Raw genomic sequence first — 19,807 nt, 5'->3', positions numbered from 1 at the left:
CGTTTTACATTCGTGTACCCCTGCAGACATTTGACTTGAAGCCATGTTCCCCCTACTCTTACACACTTTAAAAACATACCCCTGTTTTAATCTTCATTAACTTGAAATATTGAACACGATTAAACAGTTAATTAATTTGATAGTAAGTAATTCTGGTTCTAAAAATTTTATTTGGCATGGTCAAATTTTGACGAACGTTTTACATGAGCACTGATAAATTGGTACAGGTACAGGTACAGGTACAGGTACAGGTACAGGTACAGAAAGAGTGTTTGCCCCCTTCCTGATTTCTTATTTATTTGCATGTTTGTCACACTTAAATGTTTCAGATCAAACAAATTTAATTATTAGTCAATGACACACAAAATGCAGTTTTTAAATGAAACTTTTTATTTCTAAGGGAGGAACAAAATCCAAACCTACATAGACCTGTGTGAAAAAGTCTGCCCCCTCCCCCTACAGGCCTCACTTGCCTCAGTTAAGGTCAGTGTTCATGACTCCACCACAAGAAAGACACTGGGCAAAAATGTTCCCCAAACCTTTGGGAAAATACTCTGTGGTCTGACAAGAAAAAAGCTGAACTTTTTGGAAGGTGTGTGTCCCATTACATCTGGCGTAAAAGTAACGCTGCATTTCAGAAAAAGAGCATCATACCAACAGTAAAATATGGTGGTGGTAGTGTGATGGTCTGGGGCTATTTTGCTGCTTCAGGACCTGGAAGACTTGCTGTGATAAATGCAACCGTGTATTCTGCAGTCTACCAAAAAGTCCTGAAGGCAAATGTCCAGCCATCTTTTCGTGACCTCAAGCTGAAACCAACTTGGGTTCTGCAGCAGGACAATGATCCAAAACACATCAGCAAGTCCACCTCTGAATGGCAGAAGAAAAATAAAATGAAGAGTGGCCTAGTCAAAGTCCTGACCTGAATCCGATTGAGATTCTGTGGTATGACTGTAAAAGGGCAGTTCATGCTCGAAAATCCTCCATTGTGGCTGAATTACAACAATTCTGCAAAGATGAGTGGGCCAAAATTCCTTCACAGCGCTGTAAGAGACTCATTGCAAGTTATCACAAACGTTTGATGGCAGCTGTTGCTGCTAACGGTGGCCCAACCAGGTATTATGTTTAGGGGCAATCACTTTTTCAAATAGGACCGTGTAGGTTTGGATTTTTTTGTCCCTTAATTATAAAAAAAATTCATTTAAAAACTGCGTTTAGTGTTCAGTTGTGTTGTCATTGACTAATATTTAAATCCGTACTCGGAAACATTTGTCACTGTGTGACAAACATGCAAAAAATAAGAAATCAGGAAGGGGCAAACACTTGTCAGACCACTGTATGTATTCATCCTGCATATCTTTTATTTCAGCCAGAGTTTGGGATCCTTCTGTTTGAATGGTTGAACTTGAGCTTCACTTTTGTCCACTTGCAATCGCTATGATTTGAAGTCTGCATATTAATTTGATACCGAATTGAAAGGAAAAGTTTAGCGAACGTGATAATCAACAGTATCCAAACTACACAAATACATACAAGCAGCGATGACGCATAATTTTCGGGGGAATCCCCATTCTCTCATCCTGTACATGGACAGGTTTTCAAAGTGGGGGGATTGGAACACCAATGTAAATGAAGTCTTCAAGATTAATGTGCAACATAACCATCAAACTTACTTGTTCATATAACGCACACAGAGCAATGAACAACTTCATGCTGTGTCTCTTTCCCTCTTTCTGCTCTGACTGCGCGCTCTGCGCTGTCAGGCATTCATGCACATTTGTAATTGTGAGTGTTAGGCACTAATTGTTCTTCATTTTTATTTACGTACCCCCATGACAATTGGTGTACCCCTGGGGGTACGCGTACCCTACTTTGAGAACGTAGGCTTTACAGGAAATTACTTTGTGAAAAAAAATATATATATATAATACAATAAAAATAAATGCACATTAATGTACATTATGTCTTATCAATACTTTCAACATTGTCCATTCCGAGCATAAACATCAATGTGCAACGTCTATTCTCTCGACCTGATTTTTTCAGACTGGTTTTCAGGGACAAAAATACCATCTAATAGTCTACACAAGCAAATAACTGGGGAGTCTCTCATTAGCACCAGGTCCAAAACATTGCCGGTGACGGCCGTGGCTGTAGGCAACCTCCTGATGTAGTTTTTAAACCACAAAATCCACAAGAGGGCAGTAGCTGCATTTGAAGCATCCTGCAGCAACTCGTCGGCGCTATTAATGCTGACTGAGCAGCTGGCTCCTTACCGCTATTACAACATTGGTTCTGTTGCTGCTGTGTTGTGCAATATATTTGTTAATACATGACCATGTGGCTAAAGAGAGCTTTCAGCTTTCTCATGCACTCTAAATCATTATTAAAAGGGGAAAAAAATAAAAAGTTTAATAGATAAGTTCAAAAATAGCAAATGATGCCCTCTTTGTGGTTAGCCAAACAAACACCCTGCTATAATTACAGAATATTAGCCTATCACTTAAGACAATTTGGTCTAACATAAAAAGTGGTAAGAAACTATGTTATTTTTTATTTTTACCCGTCATTTGAGATATTTAATCTTGCTTAGATTTTCTCTTTTGCAATGATGACAAGAGCGTGGTATCATCCACCAGCCAGCCTGTGTTATTATCAATGAATGCTGTAGGTCTGACCTGGAGTTTATGATATCAAAATGAGGATCTTTCGGCGACACTTTGCTAATGAAGGCAATTTGAAACCTCATTATGGAGCGAATTTCAAATAATTCACTTGACGTCCAATTGTTGTTTGGTTATGTAATCACATGACGGCATGAGCTCGTTAGAAGCTGGAGTGTTACGATCGTTACAACTGCTCTTGCTTTTGGTTCCAGTTGCAACAGCACCCAGGACTGCCTGCAGAGCAAATCCAGCTGAGGGCCAAGCAGTGGAAAATGTACGACATGAAGGAGTTTGAACGTAGGAAGGCATTTTATCAAGACCTTTTTGCAGAGCAGCAATCAGTAAGTGGCACTATGTAAACAACAGTAGGCATCAGGGCCTATTTAAACATACATTAACAATGTTTGTCTTCCAGCTCACTCTGCACATTCAGGCCATTTTAAACCACAGGAGGAATCAAGAGACTCAGCATGCGGCGCCCGCAAAAAAACAGCCGACGCTGTCATCATCAAATCAGTGAAGTGCATTTGCCCCACACGTTTGGCACTGGTCTTAGAACGTAGATAGATCCACGTGCAGAGCTCACCCATCTTTTCAGCATCTACGCAATTAGCACTTTAACGCCACCTAGTGTGGCCAAAAAGGAAATGAATAGTAGAGTACATGCCTTTTTATTGAACGTTTTGTAAGCACACTGATAGTTAGTTTTTTTTCATTTCTAACATTTCAAAAATAAAATTCAGTGTTCTCTGCCATGGCTTTGTTGGCATCTAAGTCAGATTTCTTCTTTCTGTGTGCCATGACACTCATTGGATTTTTGCCTCTTTTATATTAAACTTTCTAATCTCTTGTACTATTTTTGTCCTGATGATCTTTATGTCACTGGAGGTACTGATCTTCAGAGATATATAAAGTAATAAAATACTGAAACTAAAATAGGTCTTCTCTCACTTGAAATAAACTCCACAGAGAGAGACGTGGAGGCAATCATGCAGAAAATGAGGTCCCTGGATCTTTAATAAAAGCAAACATCTCCAAACATTCCAATGCGTTTTCCGCTCTGCACAGAGACTGATCAGTAACGAGTCAGTAACGATCTGCTGATGGCTGCTGACATTCATCTGGATCTCTCCTCCGCCTTCGACACCGTTGACTGTAAAATACTCCCACATCGGCTTCACACTACAGTTGGACTTTCTGGGACCATCTTCCAATAGTTTAAGCCATACCTCGCTGGCAGAACCATGTGGCTCTGGGGGAGACAAAATCGTCACCCCACACCGTCACCTGTGGGGTCCCTCAGCACTATTCACTGTTTACATGCTCCCCTTGGGTCACACCACCAGGAAACACGTGAGCTCATTTCATCCGTATGCTGACGATAGCCAGGTATAGCTGAAAACAAACCCCACGTTACAGGACGGATGGCAAAAAACTGCAAATAATTGATACGCCCATAAAAATGTTGGTTTTTGACACACGGCCTGCTGCCCCCACACCCCCAGACCATTCTGCTAGCTTGACATTGACGGTCTCCTACAATTTCAGATCAACATTTGTAATAAGAGAATAATTAGATTCAGCTCCAGACCACCTCAATAACGTATAAAATGTGTAGGTACTCACCACTAATGAATGGTAATGTACAGTATGATGATCCATAGAACCACTGGCGCTTCTGGCTTGAATGAGGCGCTGGGCGGAGCGAAGCTGTGTGGTGTACGTACATAAAGTTATGCTATAGTTCCATACCGTTTATCATTGACCCGTTTCTGCCCTTCTTTCCTCTTCTTTTTAAATTGTGCACCTGATTTTTGTTTGTCTTTTCCACGTTTTGTTGACACAAATTAACGGCACTTATCACCTCCACCGTCACCCAACTAGCAGTCCAGACTAAACCACCTCTGATCGACTCGCAATTCCCTCCTTTTTATTTCACATTGTCGTCGTGAAATAACATGTTTGAGACTCTTGGTCTACGATATAATTGATATATTTACAATTTTTTTTGAGCAATTACTTTTGTAATTTACAATTTTTACCTGAGGGCTGAGGTCCAGCGGCACCCTCCCCCTCGCCATAGTCTTTGGTTTCATCCACATCACGTGGTGGACGTTTGATCACGTTTGTGGGCGCGAGTAGCACGCCTGTAGGGGGCGCCCATCTGCCACGCACATACAGTATGTGCTGATTATACGCTGACCATTAGTAACTAGCACTCCCGCGGTGCCCCCCTGGATAGCCACTGCATAGAACAGATGGAAGTGGAGTCAGTGTAGAAGACGTTACATATAAGCAGCACTTTTACGCCCCACAACTATGGTGCGTTCAAAGACGGACGAAATGCGTGGAGAAAAACATTATCAGTGAAGCATAAAGACAGAAACGTAAAAATTGTGCGCTTTTTTCACAGTGGTACATGTATGTTGTATATTTATATAGAGATGCTTGATAGTGGCTTTTTACCAATAGTACCAATATTACCAATATTACCAATACCGATATCAGCAGTAGGTCTCTCCTCACACTAATGTCAGTTCACATTTTGTGTAATGAACACATTATGCATCTTTACTGCATTTCACAAATAAAAACTTTGCGCAAAATAAGACCAATGCTGCAATATGCAGTTAAAAGTGCCATATTTACTTTAAACATTTTGTCTCAACAGAAGATTAAAAATGACCACCAATTAGAGGAAGGCGCCTTACTTAGCCCTCGTATAACGAGTACTTTCATTGCGAATTGACGCAAATTTTCCGAGACACTTAATTTTGTTAGATGCCGTCTGACAAACGCGCAACGTTTTATTGTGAAGGCCAGAAATGTGATTTGTCTGTTTGGTCTTCTGACCGATGTGTAGTAGTGATGTGCGATACCACTGATTTAGTTTCCGATCCGGTGCTGAGTAAAATTCAGGCTGCCATGGCGACACCCATCCGATACCCGATACTTTGTGTGTGTCTGTCTTAAATTTTAAAAAGTAGTGTATTTCATAACATAGCATAAAAAATACAAGAAACATAGTAAAATAATAAACCCATTAAAAGATTAATTATTATGAGCTACTATATTCACACATGGCTCCGTTCATCCTTTCAACAAACTTTTCAGACAAACATTACCTCAAATGACTGAAGTATAAGTATCGACATTATGATTTGAGTATCAATTTTAGATATCGGAAGCATTTATTTCAGTATCGATCCGCATATCACTGCTGTGTGGTGACAGTGGAACGACGCTTGCTAATAAAAAGCTAACATGCCGATCGTCATGTTGAGCTTTTACACAACGTCAGTGGACATCTTATGAAGACTCGCGCGTACACATATTTACAATCCAATGGCCAAACATAGTTAATTCCAGACCGCGGGAATGCAGACTGAGCTAGCAAGCTTGTTGCTGTGCGCGCCGATATCGAAACGGCATCTCATTTTTACGCCAATGTCGGCTGATAATATCAACGTAGTATTCTCAAATACCACATAAGGTGAATGAGATTTATTTTCGGAGAAAAAGAATACAAATGAAGTTATTTTTCAAACCAAGAATGGTGCTATGAATGCAGAATCATATGTGGGGATCCCCGACACTCCCTCGCAAGAGTTAAGATCCATCTTGTTCAACCAAATGACAGACACTGTGGGTTCCCTTAGCAGCTCCTTCTGCAGCAGACTGTTACACCCACGGTGTAAGAAGGAGAGGTTCCGCAGGTCCTTCATACCGACCGCTGTCAGGCTCTACAACACCTGCACCACCTGAACCATGTTGTAGTCACTATGTACTCTTTACTTGCGTATCTTGCTTGCTGCTGTAACAAGTGAATTTCCCCGGTGTGGGATAAATAAAGTACAATACAATACAATACAATACAATACAAATTGAATATGCATCCATTTTCTATGCAGCTTGTCCTCACGGAGGTATGCTGGAGCCTATCCCAGCTGACTGTGGGCGAGAGGTGGCCTACACCCTGGACTGGTTGCCAGCCAATTGCAGAAAATGAATATACTGTGTAATTATATATGTATACACACACACACGGTACAATACAGGATAACAAAAATGCATTAACAACAATAGTAGGTGTCAGAAACAGCACAGCTCTTTAATTCTTGGATGAATACAGTATATTTGGTGTGTAAAATATTAAAAGAAAAAAAAATGCAGCACATAAAAAAATATAACCAGGCAAGCCTTTATTTTTTTTTTTAAATGTTTAATGGTGTTTTAACACTGATAAATGTAAAGTCTGTACAGTGAAGAGAGCTCCATTCCATGGTGCTGTAAAGAACTCAGTATTATCGGTCAATATAAAAAATAAAAATAAAATAAAAATAACAGCCAAAACCTCTTATTTGGAATATATACACTTTTATACCCCAAATTCTTTAAGTTAAGAAAAAATGTTATATTTAAAGATAGTCATCAAAAAGTAGTCCGGAGACTTATCACAGTGATGGCTTTTCTTTCCTGAACTTTTGAGGTCTTGACCATAAGTTAATGTAGAGAGAAAACAAAAACTAGTCGTGTCCAAAGCTGCAAAAGCAATGCACTTCCTGGTCCACACAGCTCGTCTACTTTGGTCTGCAGAATGCACCATCTGTCAGTGGCCTGTGTCCAAGTCCCTCATGTACTCCTGCAGGGCCTGAAGCCTGGCATCAATTTCTGACAGCTCAGCGCCCGTGTCGATGGAGCTCTCTGAGAGGTGTTCATAACATCTTATAAACATAACATATATACACACATGGAATACATAACATGTATACTGTGTGTGTGGGGCGGTGTATGTATGCTGTGTGTATGAACATATATAGCTTTTTCATACATCATATACAGTTATGTTATATAAACACTCCTGATCAAAATCTTAAGACCAGTTGAAAAATTGCTAGAATTTGCATTTTGCACATTTGGATCTTAATGAGGTTTACAGTAGAGCTACAATATGCAAAAACAAGAAGGGGGAGTGAGACAAAAAGCACTTTGAAAAAGTAATTTATTGAAAACAACAATTAAACTGAAATAGGTTGTTTATCAGCTGATCAAAAGTTTAAGACCACAGGCGATAAAAGCCAAAATCTGCTCAAAATGTTCATTTTCTGTCAGGCATTCACACTGTCATGCCCTCCTGATGGCCAAAGCTAAAAAGCTTTCTCTTTTTGAACGTGGTCAGATTGTGGAGCTGCATAAGCAAGGCCTCTCGCAGCGTGCCATTGTTGCTGAGGTTGGGTGCAGTAAGTCAGTCGTTCAATTTTTTTTTTAAAGATCCTGAGCATTATGGAACAAAAAAGTCAAGTGGTAGACCCAAAAAAAAAATCACACCTGTGCTGAGCCGGAGGATCCGATTGGCTGTCCATCAAGACACAGGGTGGTCTTTGACCCAAATTAAGGACTGCAGCCCAATAACCATCGGACGGCATCTGCGGTAAAAGGGTTTAAAAAACAAAAAACAAATTCAAAGACCTCGTCTCCTTCAACGCCAAAAAAACTGCCCGTTTAGACTTTGCCAGGGAGCATCAAACATGGGACATTGAAAGGTGGAAAAAAGTTTTATTCTCTGATGAGAAAAAGTGTAACCTTGACGGTCCAGATGGCTTCCAACGTTACTGGCATGACAAGGAGATCCCACCTGAGATGTTTTCTACCCGGCACAGTGGAGGGGGTCCATCATGATCCGGGGTGCTTTTTCATTCAGTGGAACACTGAACACTTCAGGTGGTGCGGGGTCGTCAAACGGCGGTTGCTTACGTACAGATGTTGCGGCAGGCATCCCTCATGACTGAGGGCCCTCGTCTGTGTGGTAGCAGCTGGGTTCTTCAACAGGACAACGGTGCAGTTCACAATGCTCGCTTGACCAAGGACTTCTTCAGGGAGAATAACATCACTCTTTTGGACCATCCTGCATGTTCCCCTCATTTAAATCCCATAGAGAACATTTGGGGATGGATGGCAAGGGAAGTTTATAAAAATGGCCATCAGTTCCAGACAGTTGATGCCCTTGGTGAAGCCATCTTCACCACTTGGAGCAATGTTCCCACGAGCCTCCTGGAAACACTCACATCAAGCACGCCCAAAGCAATTTTTGAAGTGATTAACAAGAACGGTGGAGCTACTCATTACTGAGTCCTGCTGAGAACATTTTCTGTTCTGGTTTGGAGAGTTTTTTGTTATTTTTTGAGTAATGGTCTTAAACTTTTGATCAGCTGATAAACAGCCTTTTTCAGTTTAATTGTTGTTTTCAATAAATTACTTTTTCAAAATGCTTTTTGTCTCACTCCCCCTTCTTGCTTTTGCATATTGTAGCTCTACTTAAAACCTCATTAAGATCCAAATGTGCAAAATGCGAATTCTAGCAATTTTTCAACTGGACTTAAGATTTTGATCAGGCGTGTATGTGGTTTGCCCACTTCCTGGTTTCTCTTTTTTTTTGCATGTTTGTCACACTTAAAGATCAGATCAAACAAATTTAAAATATTAGTCAATGACAAATTTATTAAGCGAGGAAAAAAATCCAAACCGAAATGGCCCTGTGTGAAAAAGCGATTGCCCCCCTTGTTAAAATGAAACTATGGTTTATCACATCTGAGTTCAATTTCTCTAGCCACACCCAGGCCACACAGTCACAGTCAGGAGATCAGGAAGACCTGGGTTCGAATCTCCATTGCATCTCTGTGTGGGTTTTCTTCGGGTTTCCTCCCACATTCCAAAAACATGCATGTTAGGTTAATTGGAGACTCTAAATTGTCCATAGGTATGAATGTGAGTGGGAATGGTTGTTTGTCTATATGTGCCCTGCGAGGGTGTACCCCACCTGTCGCCCGAAGTCAGGTGGGATAGGCTCCAGCATATCCCCGCGACCCTAATGAGGATAAGCGGCATAGAAAATGGATGGATGTTCTCAATATAGAAATCATATAACTAGGACCTGCCTGACAAAGTGAAGTAGACCAAAAGATCCTCAAAAGCTGGACATCATGCTGAAATTTAAAGAAATTCAGGAACGAATGAGAAAGAAAGTAATTGAGATCTATCCATATCTATCTATCCATTTCTAAAGGTTTGGGACTCCAGCAAACCACAGTGAGAGACATTATCCACAAATGGCCAAAACATGGAACAGTGGTGAACCTTCCTAGGAGTGGCCAGCCAACCCCTCGACTCACGTCACCAAAGACCCCACAACAACATCCAAAGAACTGCAGGCCTCACTTGCCTCAGTTAAGGTCAGTGTTCATGACTTCACCATAAGAAAGACACTGGGCAAAAACGGCCTGCATGGCAGAGTTCCAAGACGAAAACCACTGCTGAACAAAAAGAACATTAAGGCTCGTCTCAATTTTGCTAGAAAACGTCTTGATGATCCCCAAGACCTTTGGGAAAATACTCTGTGGCCTGACGAGAGAAAAGTTGAACATTTTGGAAGGTGTGTGTCCCATTACAACTGGCGTAAAAGTAACGTCGCATTTCAGAAAAGAACATCATACCAACAGTAAAATACGGTGGTGGTAGTGTGATGGTCTGTGGCTGTTTTGCTACTTCAGGAACTGGAAGACTTGTTGTGATAAATGGAACCATGAATTCTGCTGTCTACCAAAAAATCCTGAGGGAGGATGTCCAGCCATCTGTTTGTGACCTCAAGCTGAAACCAACTTGGGTTCTCCAGCAGGACAATGATCCAAAACACACCAGCAAGTCCACCTCTGAATGGCTGAAGAACAACAACATGAAGACTTTGGAGCGTTGTTGCCAACTCCTCAGTAAGAAAAGTAGCTATTGGCTGTCCTAGAACTTGCTAGATGACATCATTGGCTATTTTGCATATTATTTGCATATTATGTTGTAAGAGATGCTGTAGGAAAAAAGCATAACCTTGTGGGAGAGAGAATAAAGTGAGTACAAACACCTTAATTATGTGTAGAACTCCAAATAAACTGCACTCTTGGTTTGTTCATTTAAAATTGGCCATCACTTCATCAAAATAAAATAATTTTATTAAATATATTATCTCCACCAGAGCCTCTCAAAGTCTAGCGTAATAATTACATCTGGACTCGCCTCCAGCCTCCACCTTTTATCTGGTAGTTAGGATTACTTAGTTAGGACTAACTTATCACACATGGTTCTTCCATCAAACGTTCTGACACACTGACAGGTAAGTGACTGAATGAGGGTTGTGGTGTAATGAGTAGTCATTTAATGAAGATTAAGAAACCTTTACATTTTAGATCCTGCTCTGTAAAACAGGGCGAGATCCACCTGGTCGGCATCATGCCTCACGCATGCGTGATTCGTGGATACGTGGATCTCCACTATGCTCTCAGTGTGGAGCTGCACTGACGGCTTGTGACTGCTTTGAGGCGGGGCGGACATCTCAGCTGCACCCGCTGCTGCTCAGTGAGAACAGAAACTGCAGAACAACACGTACTTTCACTATTAAGTCCCCAAATACCAGAAAACTCTCCAACGACGTCAGAAAAAAGTAGCTAGATTTGTCACTAGTTGCTTTTGAGAAAATATGTCGCCAAGAGGGTTTAAAATGTCGGCAGATTTAGCAACAAAGTCGTGAACACTGCTTTGGAGAGGCCTAGTCCAAGTCCTGACCTGAATCCTTTTGAGATGCTGTGGTATGACCTTAAAAATGCTGTTCATGCTGGAAAACCCTCCAATGTGGCTGAATTACAACAATTCTGCAAAGATGAGTGGGCCAGAATTCCTCCACGCCGCTGTAAGAGACTCACTGCAAGTTATTGCCAACGCTTGATTGCAGTTGTTGCTGCTAAGGGTGGCCCAACCACTTATTAGGTTTAGGGGGCAATCACTTTTTCACACACGGCCATGTAGGTTTGGATTTTTTTTCTCTCTTAATAATACAAAAATTCTTTTAAAAACTGCATTTTGTGTTCAGTTTTGTTGTGAGTGACTATTATTTAAATTGATACTCTGAAACATTTGTCACAGTGGGACAAATATGCAAAAAAATAAGAAATCAGGAAGGGGGCAAACACGTTTTCACACCACTGTATGTTTATGTAAAGACATGTTACCTTTGTCCTTCATTCTGTACGTTGGAGTGCTGCTTAATGGCTTCCTGGCCATCAGACCTCCTCTGGACTGTGAACAGTCATCACATGCAACATAAGTCAACATTAAAAGACTTGACAACATGTCACTCACCACACTTGGCCCATTGAACGTCTGTTTCCTTCCCCTGTACAGCATAAACGCATTAGGTTAGGAAGAGTAAGTAAAATACTTCACTGAAATACAGAAGGTTCACCTGAACAGAGTCTTGGTCATTTCCTCCATATCCACTAACGAGCTCTCGGAGGAGTTCCTACTCCCTCGCCGCTCCACAGACAAGCTCCTGCCTCTGCTGCCAGAGCGCCACATCTGTGGACAAGCTTCTCTGGAGCGGGAACGCCCTCGCTCAGGGACCAGCGGCGACGCCATCATGTCTCGCCGCACCTTAATCTGTCTGCTCAACGCCAGACACACACGTGAAGAACCGAAGCGCTGTCAGTCACACAATTTGGATGATGGAAACATACTTTTTGAGTTCGGTTTCTCTCAGTCGACGCTGTTTGTCCTGAATGTAAGCTGTCGGGTCAAAGCGAGGCGCTCGGGACCCTGGGGGACAGGGAGTGAGGAGAAATGTATTTTTTTAGGTTAGAAAAATGTGCCATCAAAATAACTACATGGTTCCCACGCTTTCCCTGAAATTATTTTCTAGGTCATTTTCGCCTGTTATAACATCATAGGGATCAACACTAGCAACAATTTTTAAGGAACAGTTGCTGGTTTTGTCTAAGTTTTTCAGACCCCTAAATCCTTTAACAGGGTCTGAAAATTTGCTAAATTTGGCAACAAGACAATTGGAAGCACTGGGTTGCAGAACTGCTCTAAGTGCAAATTTGATTGGTTGGTAGGGTCAAGTGGGACGCCGTACCGGCTTGAAGCAGAGAAGCGCCTTAATGTTGCCCAGAAGATAAGGTGACAACAGACATGCAGGCACATAACCTTTCACTTCTTTACATTGACAAGGCAAGGGCAAGCTGCATCATTTTCCAGGATAACTTAACTGTTGCCATGATATCTGCCCCTTTTTCCTCATTTTCCCATGTCTGGGAAATTGGTCAATCTCATTTTCCAGGTTTTCCAGGAGGAATTCTTTGGTTCTGGTAGCCATTGTTCTGCTGAATAATTCCTTGTAATGTTGGTGCTGTGTTTATTGTTTTTATTTTAATATTGGATTTATTGTTGCTTTGTTGTCAATGTGATACTGCTGGCTGTAGAACAAATTGCCCCTTGGGAATAATAACGTTTTCCTTGACCTTAAACCTTGGTTTGCATCATTAATTTGTTCCAGAAATGTTTTTATGGTTTCACAATTATAGTTCTACATGCAGAAAACAATTCCAAATGCATATAAATACATAGAAATGATGACTGAAAGGGATAAAGGAACATTTAAGGTTACTTTTACCGTCATTGAAGACGTGATTCTTGACGTGACGTGACGTGACGTGACGTGAAAAGCGGAAGGTGCTGGTGGTTGATCTTGCTGCCACATTCCACATTCCACTTTGGGAACTCTCACTCTTCACTGAAGGTAAAAGTAACCTTAATTGTTCATTTATCCCGTTCATTCGTCATTTTTATGCATTTAGAATTGTTTAATGCATGTATATCCTTAATTGTTAAACTTTAAAAACATGTTTTGTGTTAACATTTTTGAGAGTCCACCGCTGATGACAAGATAGACGGGCAACTTAATGTCTTGTTCCGGTTGCCATTTTCTTTAGCTAGCTGCAGTAATAGGATGTTAACGAGGAAGGACGTTTTGTGATTTGAATACATTAAGAACACTGTATGCGCTGTCGGCTCTGGTGGCATGTGGCTGGTCTGGCTTCTGGTGGTTTGTGGGGTCCGTCGGCTGGTCTGCTGCTGGTCTCGCCTTCTCGGCTCTGGTGCTTGGTCTCCCTGCGGCTTGGGGTACGGTGCTCCCGCTCCCTCTTCGGGGTTTGCTGGCCCGCGGGTGTCGGTTGGCGCTGTGTGGTGGTTCGCCTGGCTGCTCGCCCGTTTTCCCGCCCGCCTGCTCAGTTTCCCGCTTTCCTCCTCGCTGGCTCCACTCTCTGCCTTGCTGGCGGCGTCCTACCGTTGGGAGGGTGTGGCCTGGTGTCCTCCTGCTTCCCGGCGGTCCACGCTCTCCGCGCCTGGGTTCTGGATTGTATGTCTGGGACACCGGGGTCCCCGGCTCCGCTGCTCCTTGGGTTACCAACGGGGCATAGGGTGAGGCTTCCGGGTGTCTGGCAGTCGACCACTGTGTGTGTGTGTGTGTGTGTGTGCGCGCGCTTGAGTGCGTAGGATCGTGTATGTGCGTGCGCGTGGGGGCGTAGGGGCGTGTATGTGCGTGCGTGTGTGTACTTTTATTTATTTATTTATTTATTTATTTATTTTAGTTATTTATTTTTGGGGGGCGGCATACAGGGGTTTGCTCCGTGGGGTCGGGTGCTGGGTGATACATCTCTGCCGCCCGTGCCTCCGCCAGGTGTGTGGGGGGGCGTGCCTCCTACATCCCTGGGCGGGGCGGCCCTGTGTCAGGGGTCGGGCGGGGGTTGGCCCGGGGCGGGCCGGGCTCCGCTCCCTGGGGGTGGGGGTGGCGGTGGGCGGGGATTGGCGCTTCCGGCGTGGGCGGGCTTCTTTCCGGTTGTGGGGGCGTCTCTGGGCCTGCCGGTTTGTGGCCCCCGGTACTCGTCTGCCTTTGTGGGGTGTGATCTCTCGCTGGTCTCGGGGGTTGGCAGTCCTCCGACCCGCCAGCGCCCTGTCCTTGGCTGGGATTACCTCTCTTCGGCCCCTTGCTGGTCTTCACGGGGGGGAGGGCTCTCTGGGCTGGCTCTTGGGGCACTGATCTTTGTGCTGCCTGCCCCTGTGGGCCTGGTGGCCTTCTGGCGGCGGGGGCTCGGCCTGGCTATTTGGGGCGGGGCTCTCTGGGAGGTGGAAGGCGGCCCCTTTCCTTTCATGCATTCTCAGTGACAATTACACGCCCACACATTCTTGCACCTTTATATATATGAAGTCTTCCCCATATACAGAGATACCTGTACATATGCACACTCACAGTACATACGTACTTCCCCACATTACTCACTGAGTTAACCAGGGTGTTATTATGTTGTTGGTTTTATTACAGCGACGGTGATATCAGCAGTATGACTATAGTTTTTTTTACAATGATGTGCATTACAGTAATTATCATTCTGTTCACTATCATAGATAATCATTTCATTACTACAATTATGTGTGACTGTTTCAATGCAGTATTGTCATTGTGATCACTGTCATAGTTCATCATTTCATGACTGCTATTATGTGTGATTGTCATTGACAGCGTTGTCATTGTGGTTGTTGATATTATTTTGTCCTTATGTCTTTGACGGCATTTAGATGTACAATTCTATCTGCTTTTAAGGCTGGACAGGACGGGGGGGGGGACGACACTGCATTAACACGACAAGAAGCATGCCATTTTGTACGCTAAGTGGAGAATGCACGCAAACCGAGGCAAAATTGTGGTGTAAATTTTCGACGTTAACCGAAAAACACGTTAACCGGGCCGAACGCTAACAGAGGCTCCACTGTACTACAAAATTGGAGAGTTTACACAGGTTTTCCCAAATGTGTGCAATTTGGAGACACTTGGTCACAGTCCATGCAAACACAACTCCATGGATCCTTGACACTGCATCTTGTCTGTCAGCTTTCCAGTCATGTATATGCTTTGGTACGCAAAACGACCGTGGTGCAAAACCATCATGAAAACAGAAAAGTCCCCAAAAACTAAAACAAAGATTTATTTTATCTAGAAAATATTGATAATGTTCATATTTTGCAAGTCAAATCCTTCTCAAGTGCCAAACCAAGAGTTCATACCAGTTGGAGAAGGTGACGCTCGTCTTACAATAGCACGTGGCCCCGAGGAGTCCGGTCTTCTTCCTCTTTCCGTTGACCTTTGCCCTCTGTCGCCTCTCCGTTCTCTGGATCCAGAGCGACCCCTGACTTGGTTAAGTGAGCGATAAATTTCTCCACATTCAGAAAGTGGTGTGCCTCTGCTTGATAAAAAAAAAAAGGAGAGTTGGGAACTGCAGACCTGACACTTTATGAGTACAGCGTTCCCCTCGCTCTATTGCGGTTCACCTTTGGCAGATTCGCTGTTTCGCTGAATTTTTTTTTATTAGAGTGCATTAATACTGTTACAGATCGAGCCTGGCCCTTTAAGAAGAATTGCATTGTGGGAAATTTGAGTCTCTCTCTCTCTCGTCTGTCTGCACCGCCCATTGTTTTCTGCGTCCCGATCGGCTTTAGACCCTTGTCAATCAATCTCCTTTAGGCCGCCCTGCCCTGTCTCATCGCTAGCTTGCTTGCTTGCTAGCTTGTAAATGACTCTTCAGTTCGAAGGGGGAGGACTACAACAGCAGGAGTACTGCAGCAATATGTTTTAACAAGGATACAAAAAAGCTACAGCAGAACGGCGCCAGGACGAAAAGGCACAGTCACAGGAGTGAAAGACACACAACTAACTTAATAATTTCCTGTGTCCTACCAGTAGGTTGATCATTAAAATTCAAACGAAGGTTTCAACTTTTTGAGAGTGTTTGTTGAGATGTTGAGCCTGTCTGAGAAAAGTGTATTAAGTGAATACTGCGGCCGCACGGTCTAGTGGTTAGCATGTTGGCCACACAGTCGCAGTCTGGAGAACGGGAAGATCTGGGCTCGATTCTCCTGCGTTCCTGGGTTTGATGCCCCCTGGGCATTTCTGTGTGGAGTTCGCATGTTCTCCCCGTGTGTGCGTGGGTTTCCTCCCACATTCCAAAAATATGCATGTTAGGTTCATTGGAGACTCTAAATTGTCCATAGGTATGAATGTGAGTGTGAATGGTTGTTTGTCTATTTGTGCCCTGCGATTGGCTGGCGACCAGTCCAGGGTGTACGCCGCCTGTCGCCCAAAGTCAGCTGGGATAGGCTCCAGCAAGTGGTATAGAAAATGGATGGATGGATGAAGTGTATGGTGAGGCCAATTATTACAGCCTTAAAACATCTAATAATTGTGCAAAAAGTTGGCTACTTCGCAGATTACCAATTGCGGGCTACTTTGGGAACCCATCACCCGCGATAAACGAGGGAACACTGTACTCTTAATAATAGCACAAAGCTTTATGCAATTATTAGTACCAATAATTATATTATTTGGGCTGACCGTCCAAATGATGTACTATAAGCCGACCAACCACAGCCTTTACAGTCCACGTCACTGTAGCTTGAAAGAGGAACACAATCCAGGCTTCAGAGACACACCACCAAACTGAAACCGGTGAAATGCAACCAAATGCGTACCTCAGGATAGGGGTGTCCCGATCCGGTATTGATATCTGTCCAATATCATCAAAATTTGATTATCCTGTATCTAAAATCTCAAGATATCAGCACTCTGCTCTAGCGCTGCTATCCGAGTGCAAAACCCGCCATGCAGAAGTCTCCCCCACGGGGGCACACAACTGGGAAAATTGAACATGACTAACACCATCATGCAGCCGAAGCAGGACCACAAAAAACAGTAAGATCCTCCCAAGATCAAGGGGGAGAAGAAACAACCCCTCCCCCCTCTCTGTTTGAGTAATATCATTTGATCACACCTTTTCTAACATTCCACACCACAAAACAATTGTGCTGATAACAAATCGGATTGATTTTTGTATCGGCCGATACTCAAGGTTGCAATATCAGGACTGCATCAGAAGTGAAAAAGTTGTATCGGAACACCCCTACCGGGAGAGCAGCTAAGCGTATATGTGTATTGAATGGTGAAAACGTGTGCCCAGTAGGAATGGTGCGTAAAAGTTTGCAGGTGTTTGTGAAGCAAAGATAAAAATGGCTGCATAGATCGTCTAACCGTCTCCGCAGAAGTGCCAGCTCATTGGTCAGACTCTTGACGTGAAGTCGGAGACTGCACTCAGAGGCCCTTAGCTCTTCCAGCTTGAAGGACAGGAAACAAAGAGTTCAAATCGTCACATTAAAAGTAAAAATTCAAGTCATACATCACCACAAGCACTTCACCTGCTCCATTAGGAGTTGCTGCTCTTGGCATCTCTTGCTGGCCGAGCGCTGACTTTTGGCCCTCTCTTTGAGCAGCTGCTCCTCCAGCGTCCTCACCGTGTCTCGGGCCCTCCAGTCCTGTCGAGCGCCGGGTGTGGAAGCACTTCCACTGAGCTGTAATCGCTCCAGGACTTTGGCGATAGACTCTTTCTCCTCCTTCATTAGAACCAGCCTTGGGACGATTGGGGAGAAAGTAACATCTAAAAAATGTGTGCATTAAAAGGATAGTTTGGATTTTTTGACATGAAGTTGTATGACACTTTGTCCCGTGAGTGGAGTTCTGGTCAGATTTCAGTGAGCAGGAACGTAGTTCCGGTTAGTTGCTGGGGTCACTTAAGTAAAGACTTTGGCTTCTCAAAACAATATGCGTTCAAAAGACTAATACATTTGCATCACAAAACCGTTGCTAACAAACAAGTGAGACCTCTCAGTCGCTCAGGGTTATTTTCACTCCGTACGTATCACTCCATGCTACACTACATGGGTTTGGAACCAATTCATTGTGATAAATGAGGGACAACTGTAAATGGTTTGAGGTCTATATGGAGTCCTCTAGGGCCTTCTTCCTTACAAATGTAAACCCTCATCATCTTTTAGCTGATCAAGACTACCCTGCAATTTTACACATTTCCAGGATATGGAAAGTTTTCACTTTGAGCCACTTCTAAGCACCACACACACACTGACAAAGACAAATTTGACTTACTCTGCTCGTAAGCGGTGGATTTCCAGCTCTGCAGACTTGTTGACACCTTGAGAGGTGAGCGTGCTAAGCTCCGCCTTCAGGGTCCTGATTTCCTTCAGCAAGGCGGCTGGGTCAGGCTTGCCAACGTAGGGTAGTGGCAAAGGGTAGTGTATTCTACACACAAGACCCAAACACATCAGTCACAATGTGGAGACAAAAAAAAAAGACACGCGCGCGCGCGCACACACACACACACACACACACACACCTGTCAAACTCTACAGTGTAGATGAGGATGAGATAGCGTTTGGCGGTGAGAGCAGACGACTGCGGATGGCCTCGAGGGCGACCGACCACGCCAGCTTTTCTGTTTCGTAGCAACTCCAGGTCAGCATAGGTCAAGAGGTCCAGTGTGACAGAATCGCTTGTCTGCAGAACAGAATTGGATAAAGCTCACACACCTGTGAAATGCTTTAAAAAACAAACAAAAAACAAACACATCTACAATGACACAGGAAAATCACTCAAGTGTGCTTGTCCTGTTTTGATGTACATGTCATATCCACATGACCGTAAACACACCCAAAATTACTTCATTCACGTTCCCACCTCCCTCTGACTTCCCTGCCCGGAGATAGGGAACAAGTTAGCTGGGGAATATTTCAGATTTTTCGCTCCAGTGTGCAGCTGAACGAATGAGTCTCCGCTCTAGCTCACGCAGCCTGGAGCATCTCCCTGTCTGTTCACATCCTTCTATTCACTTGTGTGCACGCCAGCCACCGTACCTTTCTTACGGCCGATTCCAACATGCTACAGAAAATGGGAAACTGTTTGAAGTTTCCAGTTTTCCGCGTGAGGTCCTCGATATCTGGAAAACAGGAGGCATAGAAGTGTGGAAGCATTTTTGCACGGCATCGACAACACATCGTTGACGCCACTTACAAGCCGGATCGAATTCTCCCTTCCACTGATCGGCTGTTGTTGAATCAGAGATTTCCACCAGCAGCACACCTTTGTCTACCTCCACCTTCACTGCAAACTGCACTCCTCGGAAAACGATATCTTCCATCACCGCCGAGCCCGCCTCCATTCCTTTGGGCCTGTGTCAGGGAACGATGGAGCTCAGAGTATAAGTATGTACTGATGGAAAAACATGCATAAATACGTATACAGTGTGAATGAGAATAAGTCTAATTACATAAATGGAATTGCATAAATCGTGCATAAATCCCTAAGATATTATGCATAATGTCCAAAAATGCCATAACTTGTAATGTTAACAAAAAATACTTAGCATAAT

The 19,807-nt window shown here is 43.5% G+C and overlaps 3 protein-coding genes across 8 annotated transcripts in view; 2 read left to right on the top strand and 1 right to left on the bottom strand.

Moving 5' to 3' along the window:
• The window catches only part of LOC129168768 (transcriptional regulator ATRX-like), a 35,450-nt gene extending 29,671 nt beyond the window's left edge, over positions 1-5,779 (top strand). The window contains exons 34-35 of the mRNA XM_054754417.1: positions 2,879-3,007; positions 3,082-5,779. Coding sequence (XP_054610392.1) covers positions 2,879-3,007; positions 3,082-3,186 — 234 coding nt within the window. The 3' untranslated portion in view covers positions 3,187-5,779. The remainder of the gene's footprint in view (positions 1-2,878; positions 3,008-3,081) is intronic.
• Positions 5,780-6,752: 973 nt separating this feature from the next.
• ccdc61 (coiled-coil domain containing 61) overlaps positions 6,753-19,807 on the bottom strand; it is a 14,656-nt gene continuing 1,601 nt past the window's right edge. The window contains exons 2-14 of one of the 6 annotated variants that reach the window (XM_054754364.1): positions 19,450-19,607; positions 19,293-19,375; positions 18,776-18,936; positions 18,529-18,681; positions 17,784-17,994; positions 17,620-17,702; positions 16,927-16,986; positions 15,603-15,781; positions 12,221-12,299; positions 11,950-12,147; positions 11,847-11,880; positions 11,717-11,783; positions 6,753-7,370 (exon numbers count right to left, since the gene is read on the bottom strand). In XM_054754364.1, the coding sequence (XP_054610339.1) occupies positions 7,276-7,370; positions 11,717-11,783; positions 11,847-11,880; positions 11,950-12,147; positions 12,221-12,299; positions 15,603-15,781; positions 16,927-16,986; positions 17,620-17,702; positions 17,784-17,994; positions 18,529-18,681; positions 18,776-18,936; positions 19,293-19,375; positions 19,450-19,597 (1,551 nt within the window). In that variant the 5' untranslated portion in view covers positions 19,598-19,607 and the 3' untranslated portion in view covers positions 6,753-7,275. Of the gene's footprint in view, positions 7,371-11,716; positions 11,881-11,949; positions 12,148-12,220; positions 12,300-15,602; positions 15,782-16,926; positions 16,987-17,619; positions 17,703-17,783; positions 17,995-18,528; positions 18,682-18,775; positions 18,937-19,292; positions 19,376-19,449; positions 19,608-19,807 lie in introns of all 6 variants that reach the window. The other 5 variants (XM_054754361.1, XM_054754362.1, XM_054754366.1 and 2 more) reach the window with 5 other exon arrangements.
• Positions 13,221-19,807, top strand: part of kcnk12l (potassium channel, subfamily K, member 12 like) — a 16,384-nt gene continuing 9,797 nt past the window's right edge. The window contains exon 1 of the mRNA XM_054754367.1: positions 13,221-13,281. The gene's annotated coding sequence lies outside the window, so the exon portion shown is untranslated. The remainder of the gene's footprint in view (positions 13,282-19,807) is intronic.

The sequence above is a fragment of the Dunckerocampus dactyliophorus genome, chromosome 16 (assembly GCF_027744805.1).
Source record: "Dunckerocampus dactyliophorus isolate RoL2022-P2 chromosome 16, RoL_Ddac_1.1, whole genome shotgun sequence".
NCBI classification, from domain to species: Eukaryota; Metazoa; Chordata; class Actinopteri; order Syngnathiformes; family Syngnathidae; genus Dunckerocampus; species Dunckerocampus dactyliophorus.
Note: the sequence above shows the minus strand (reverse complement) of the source record. Positions and strands in the feature narration are given on the sequence as shown.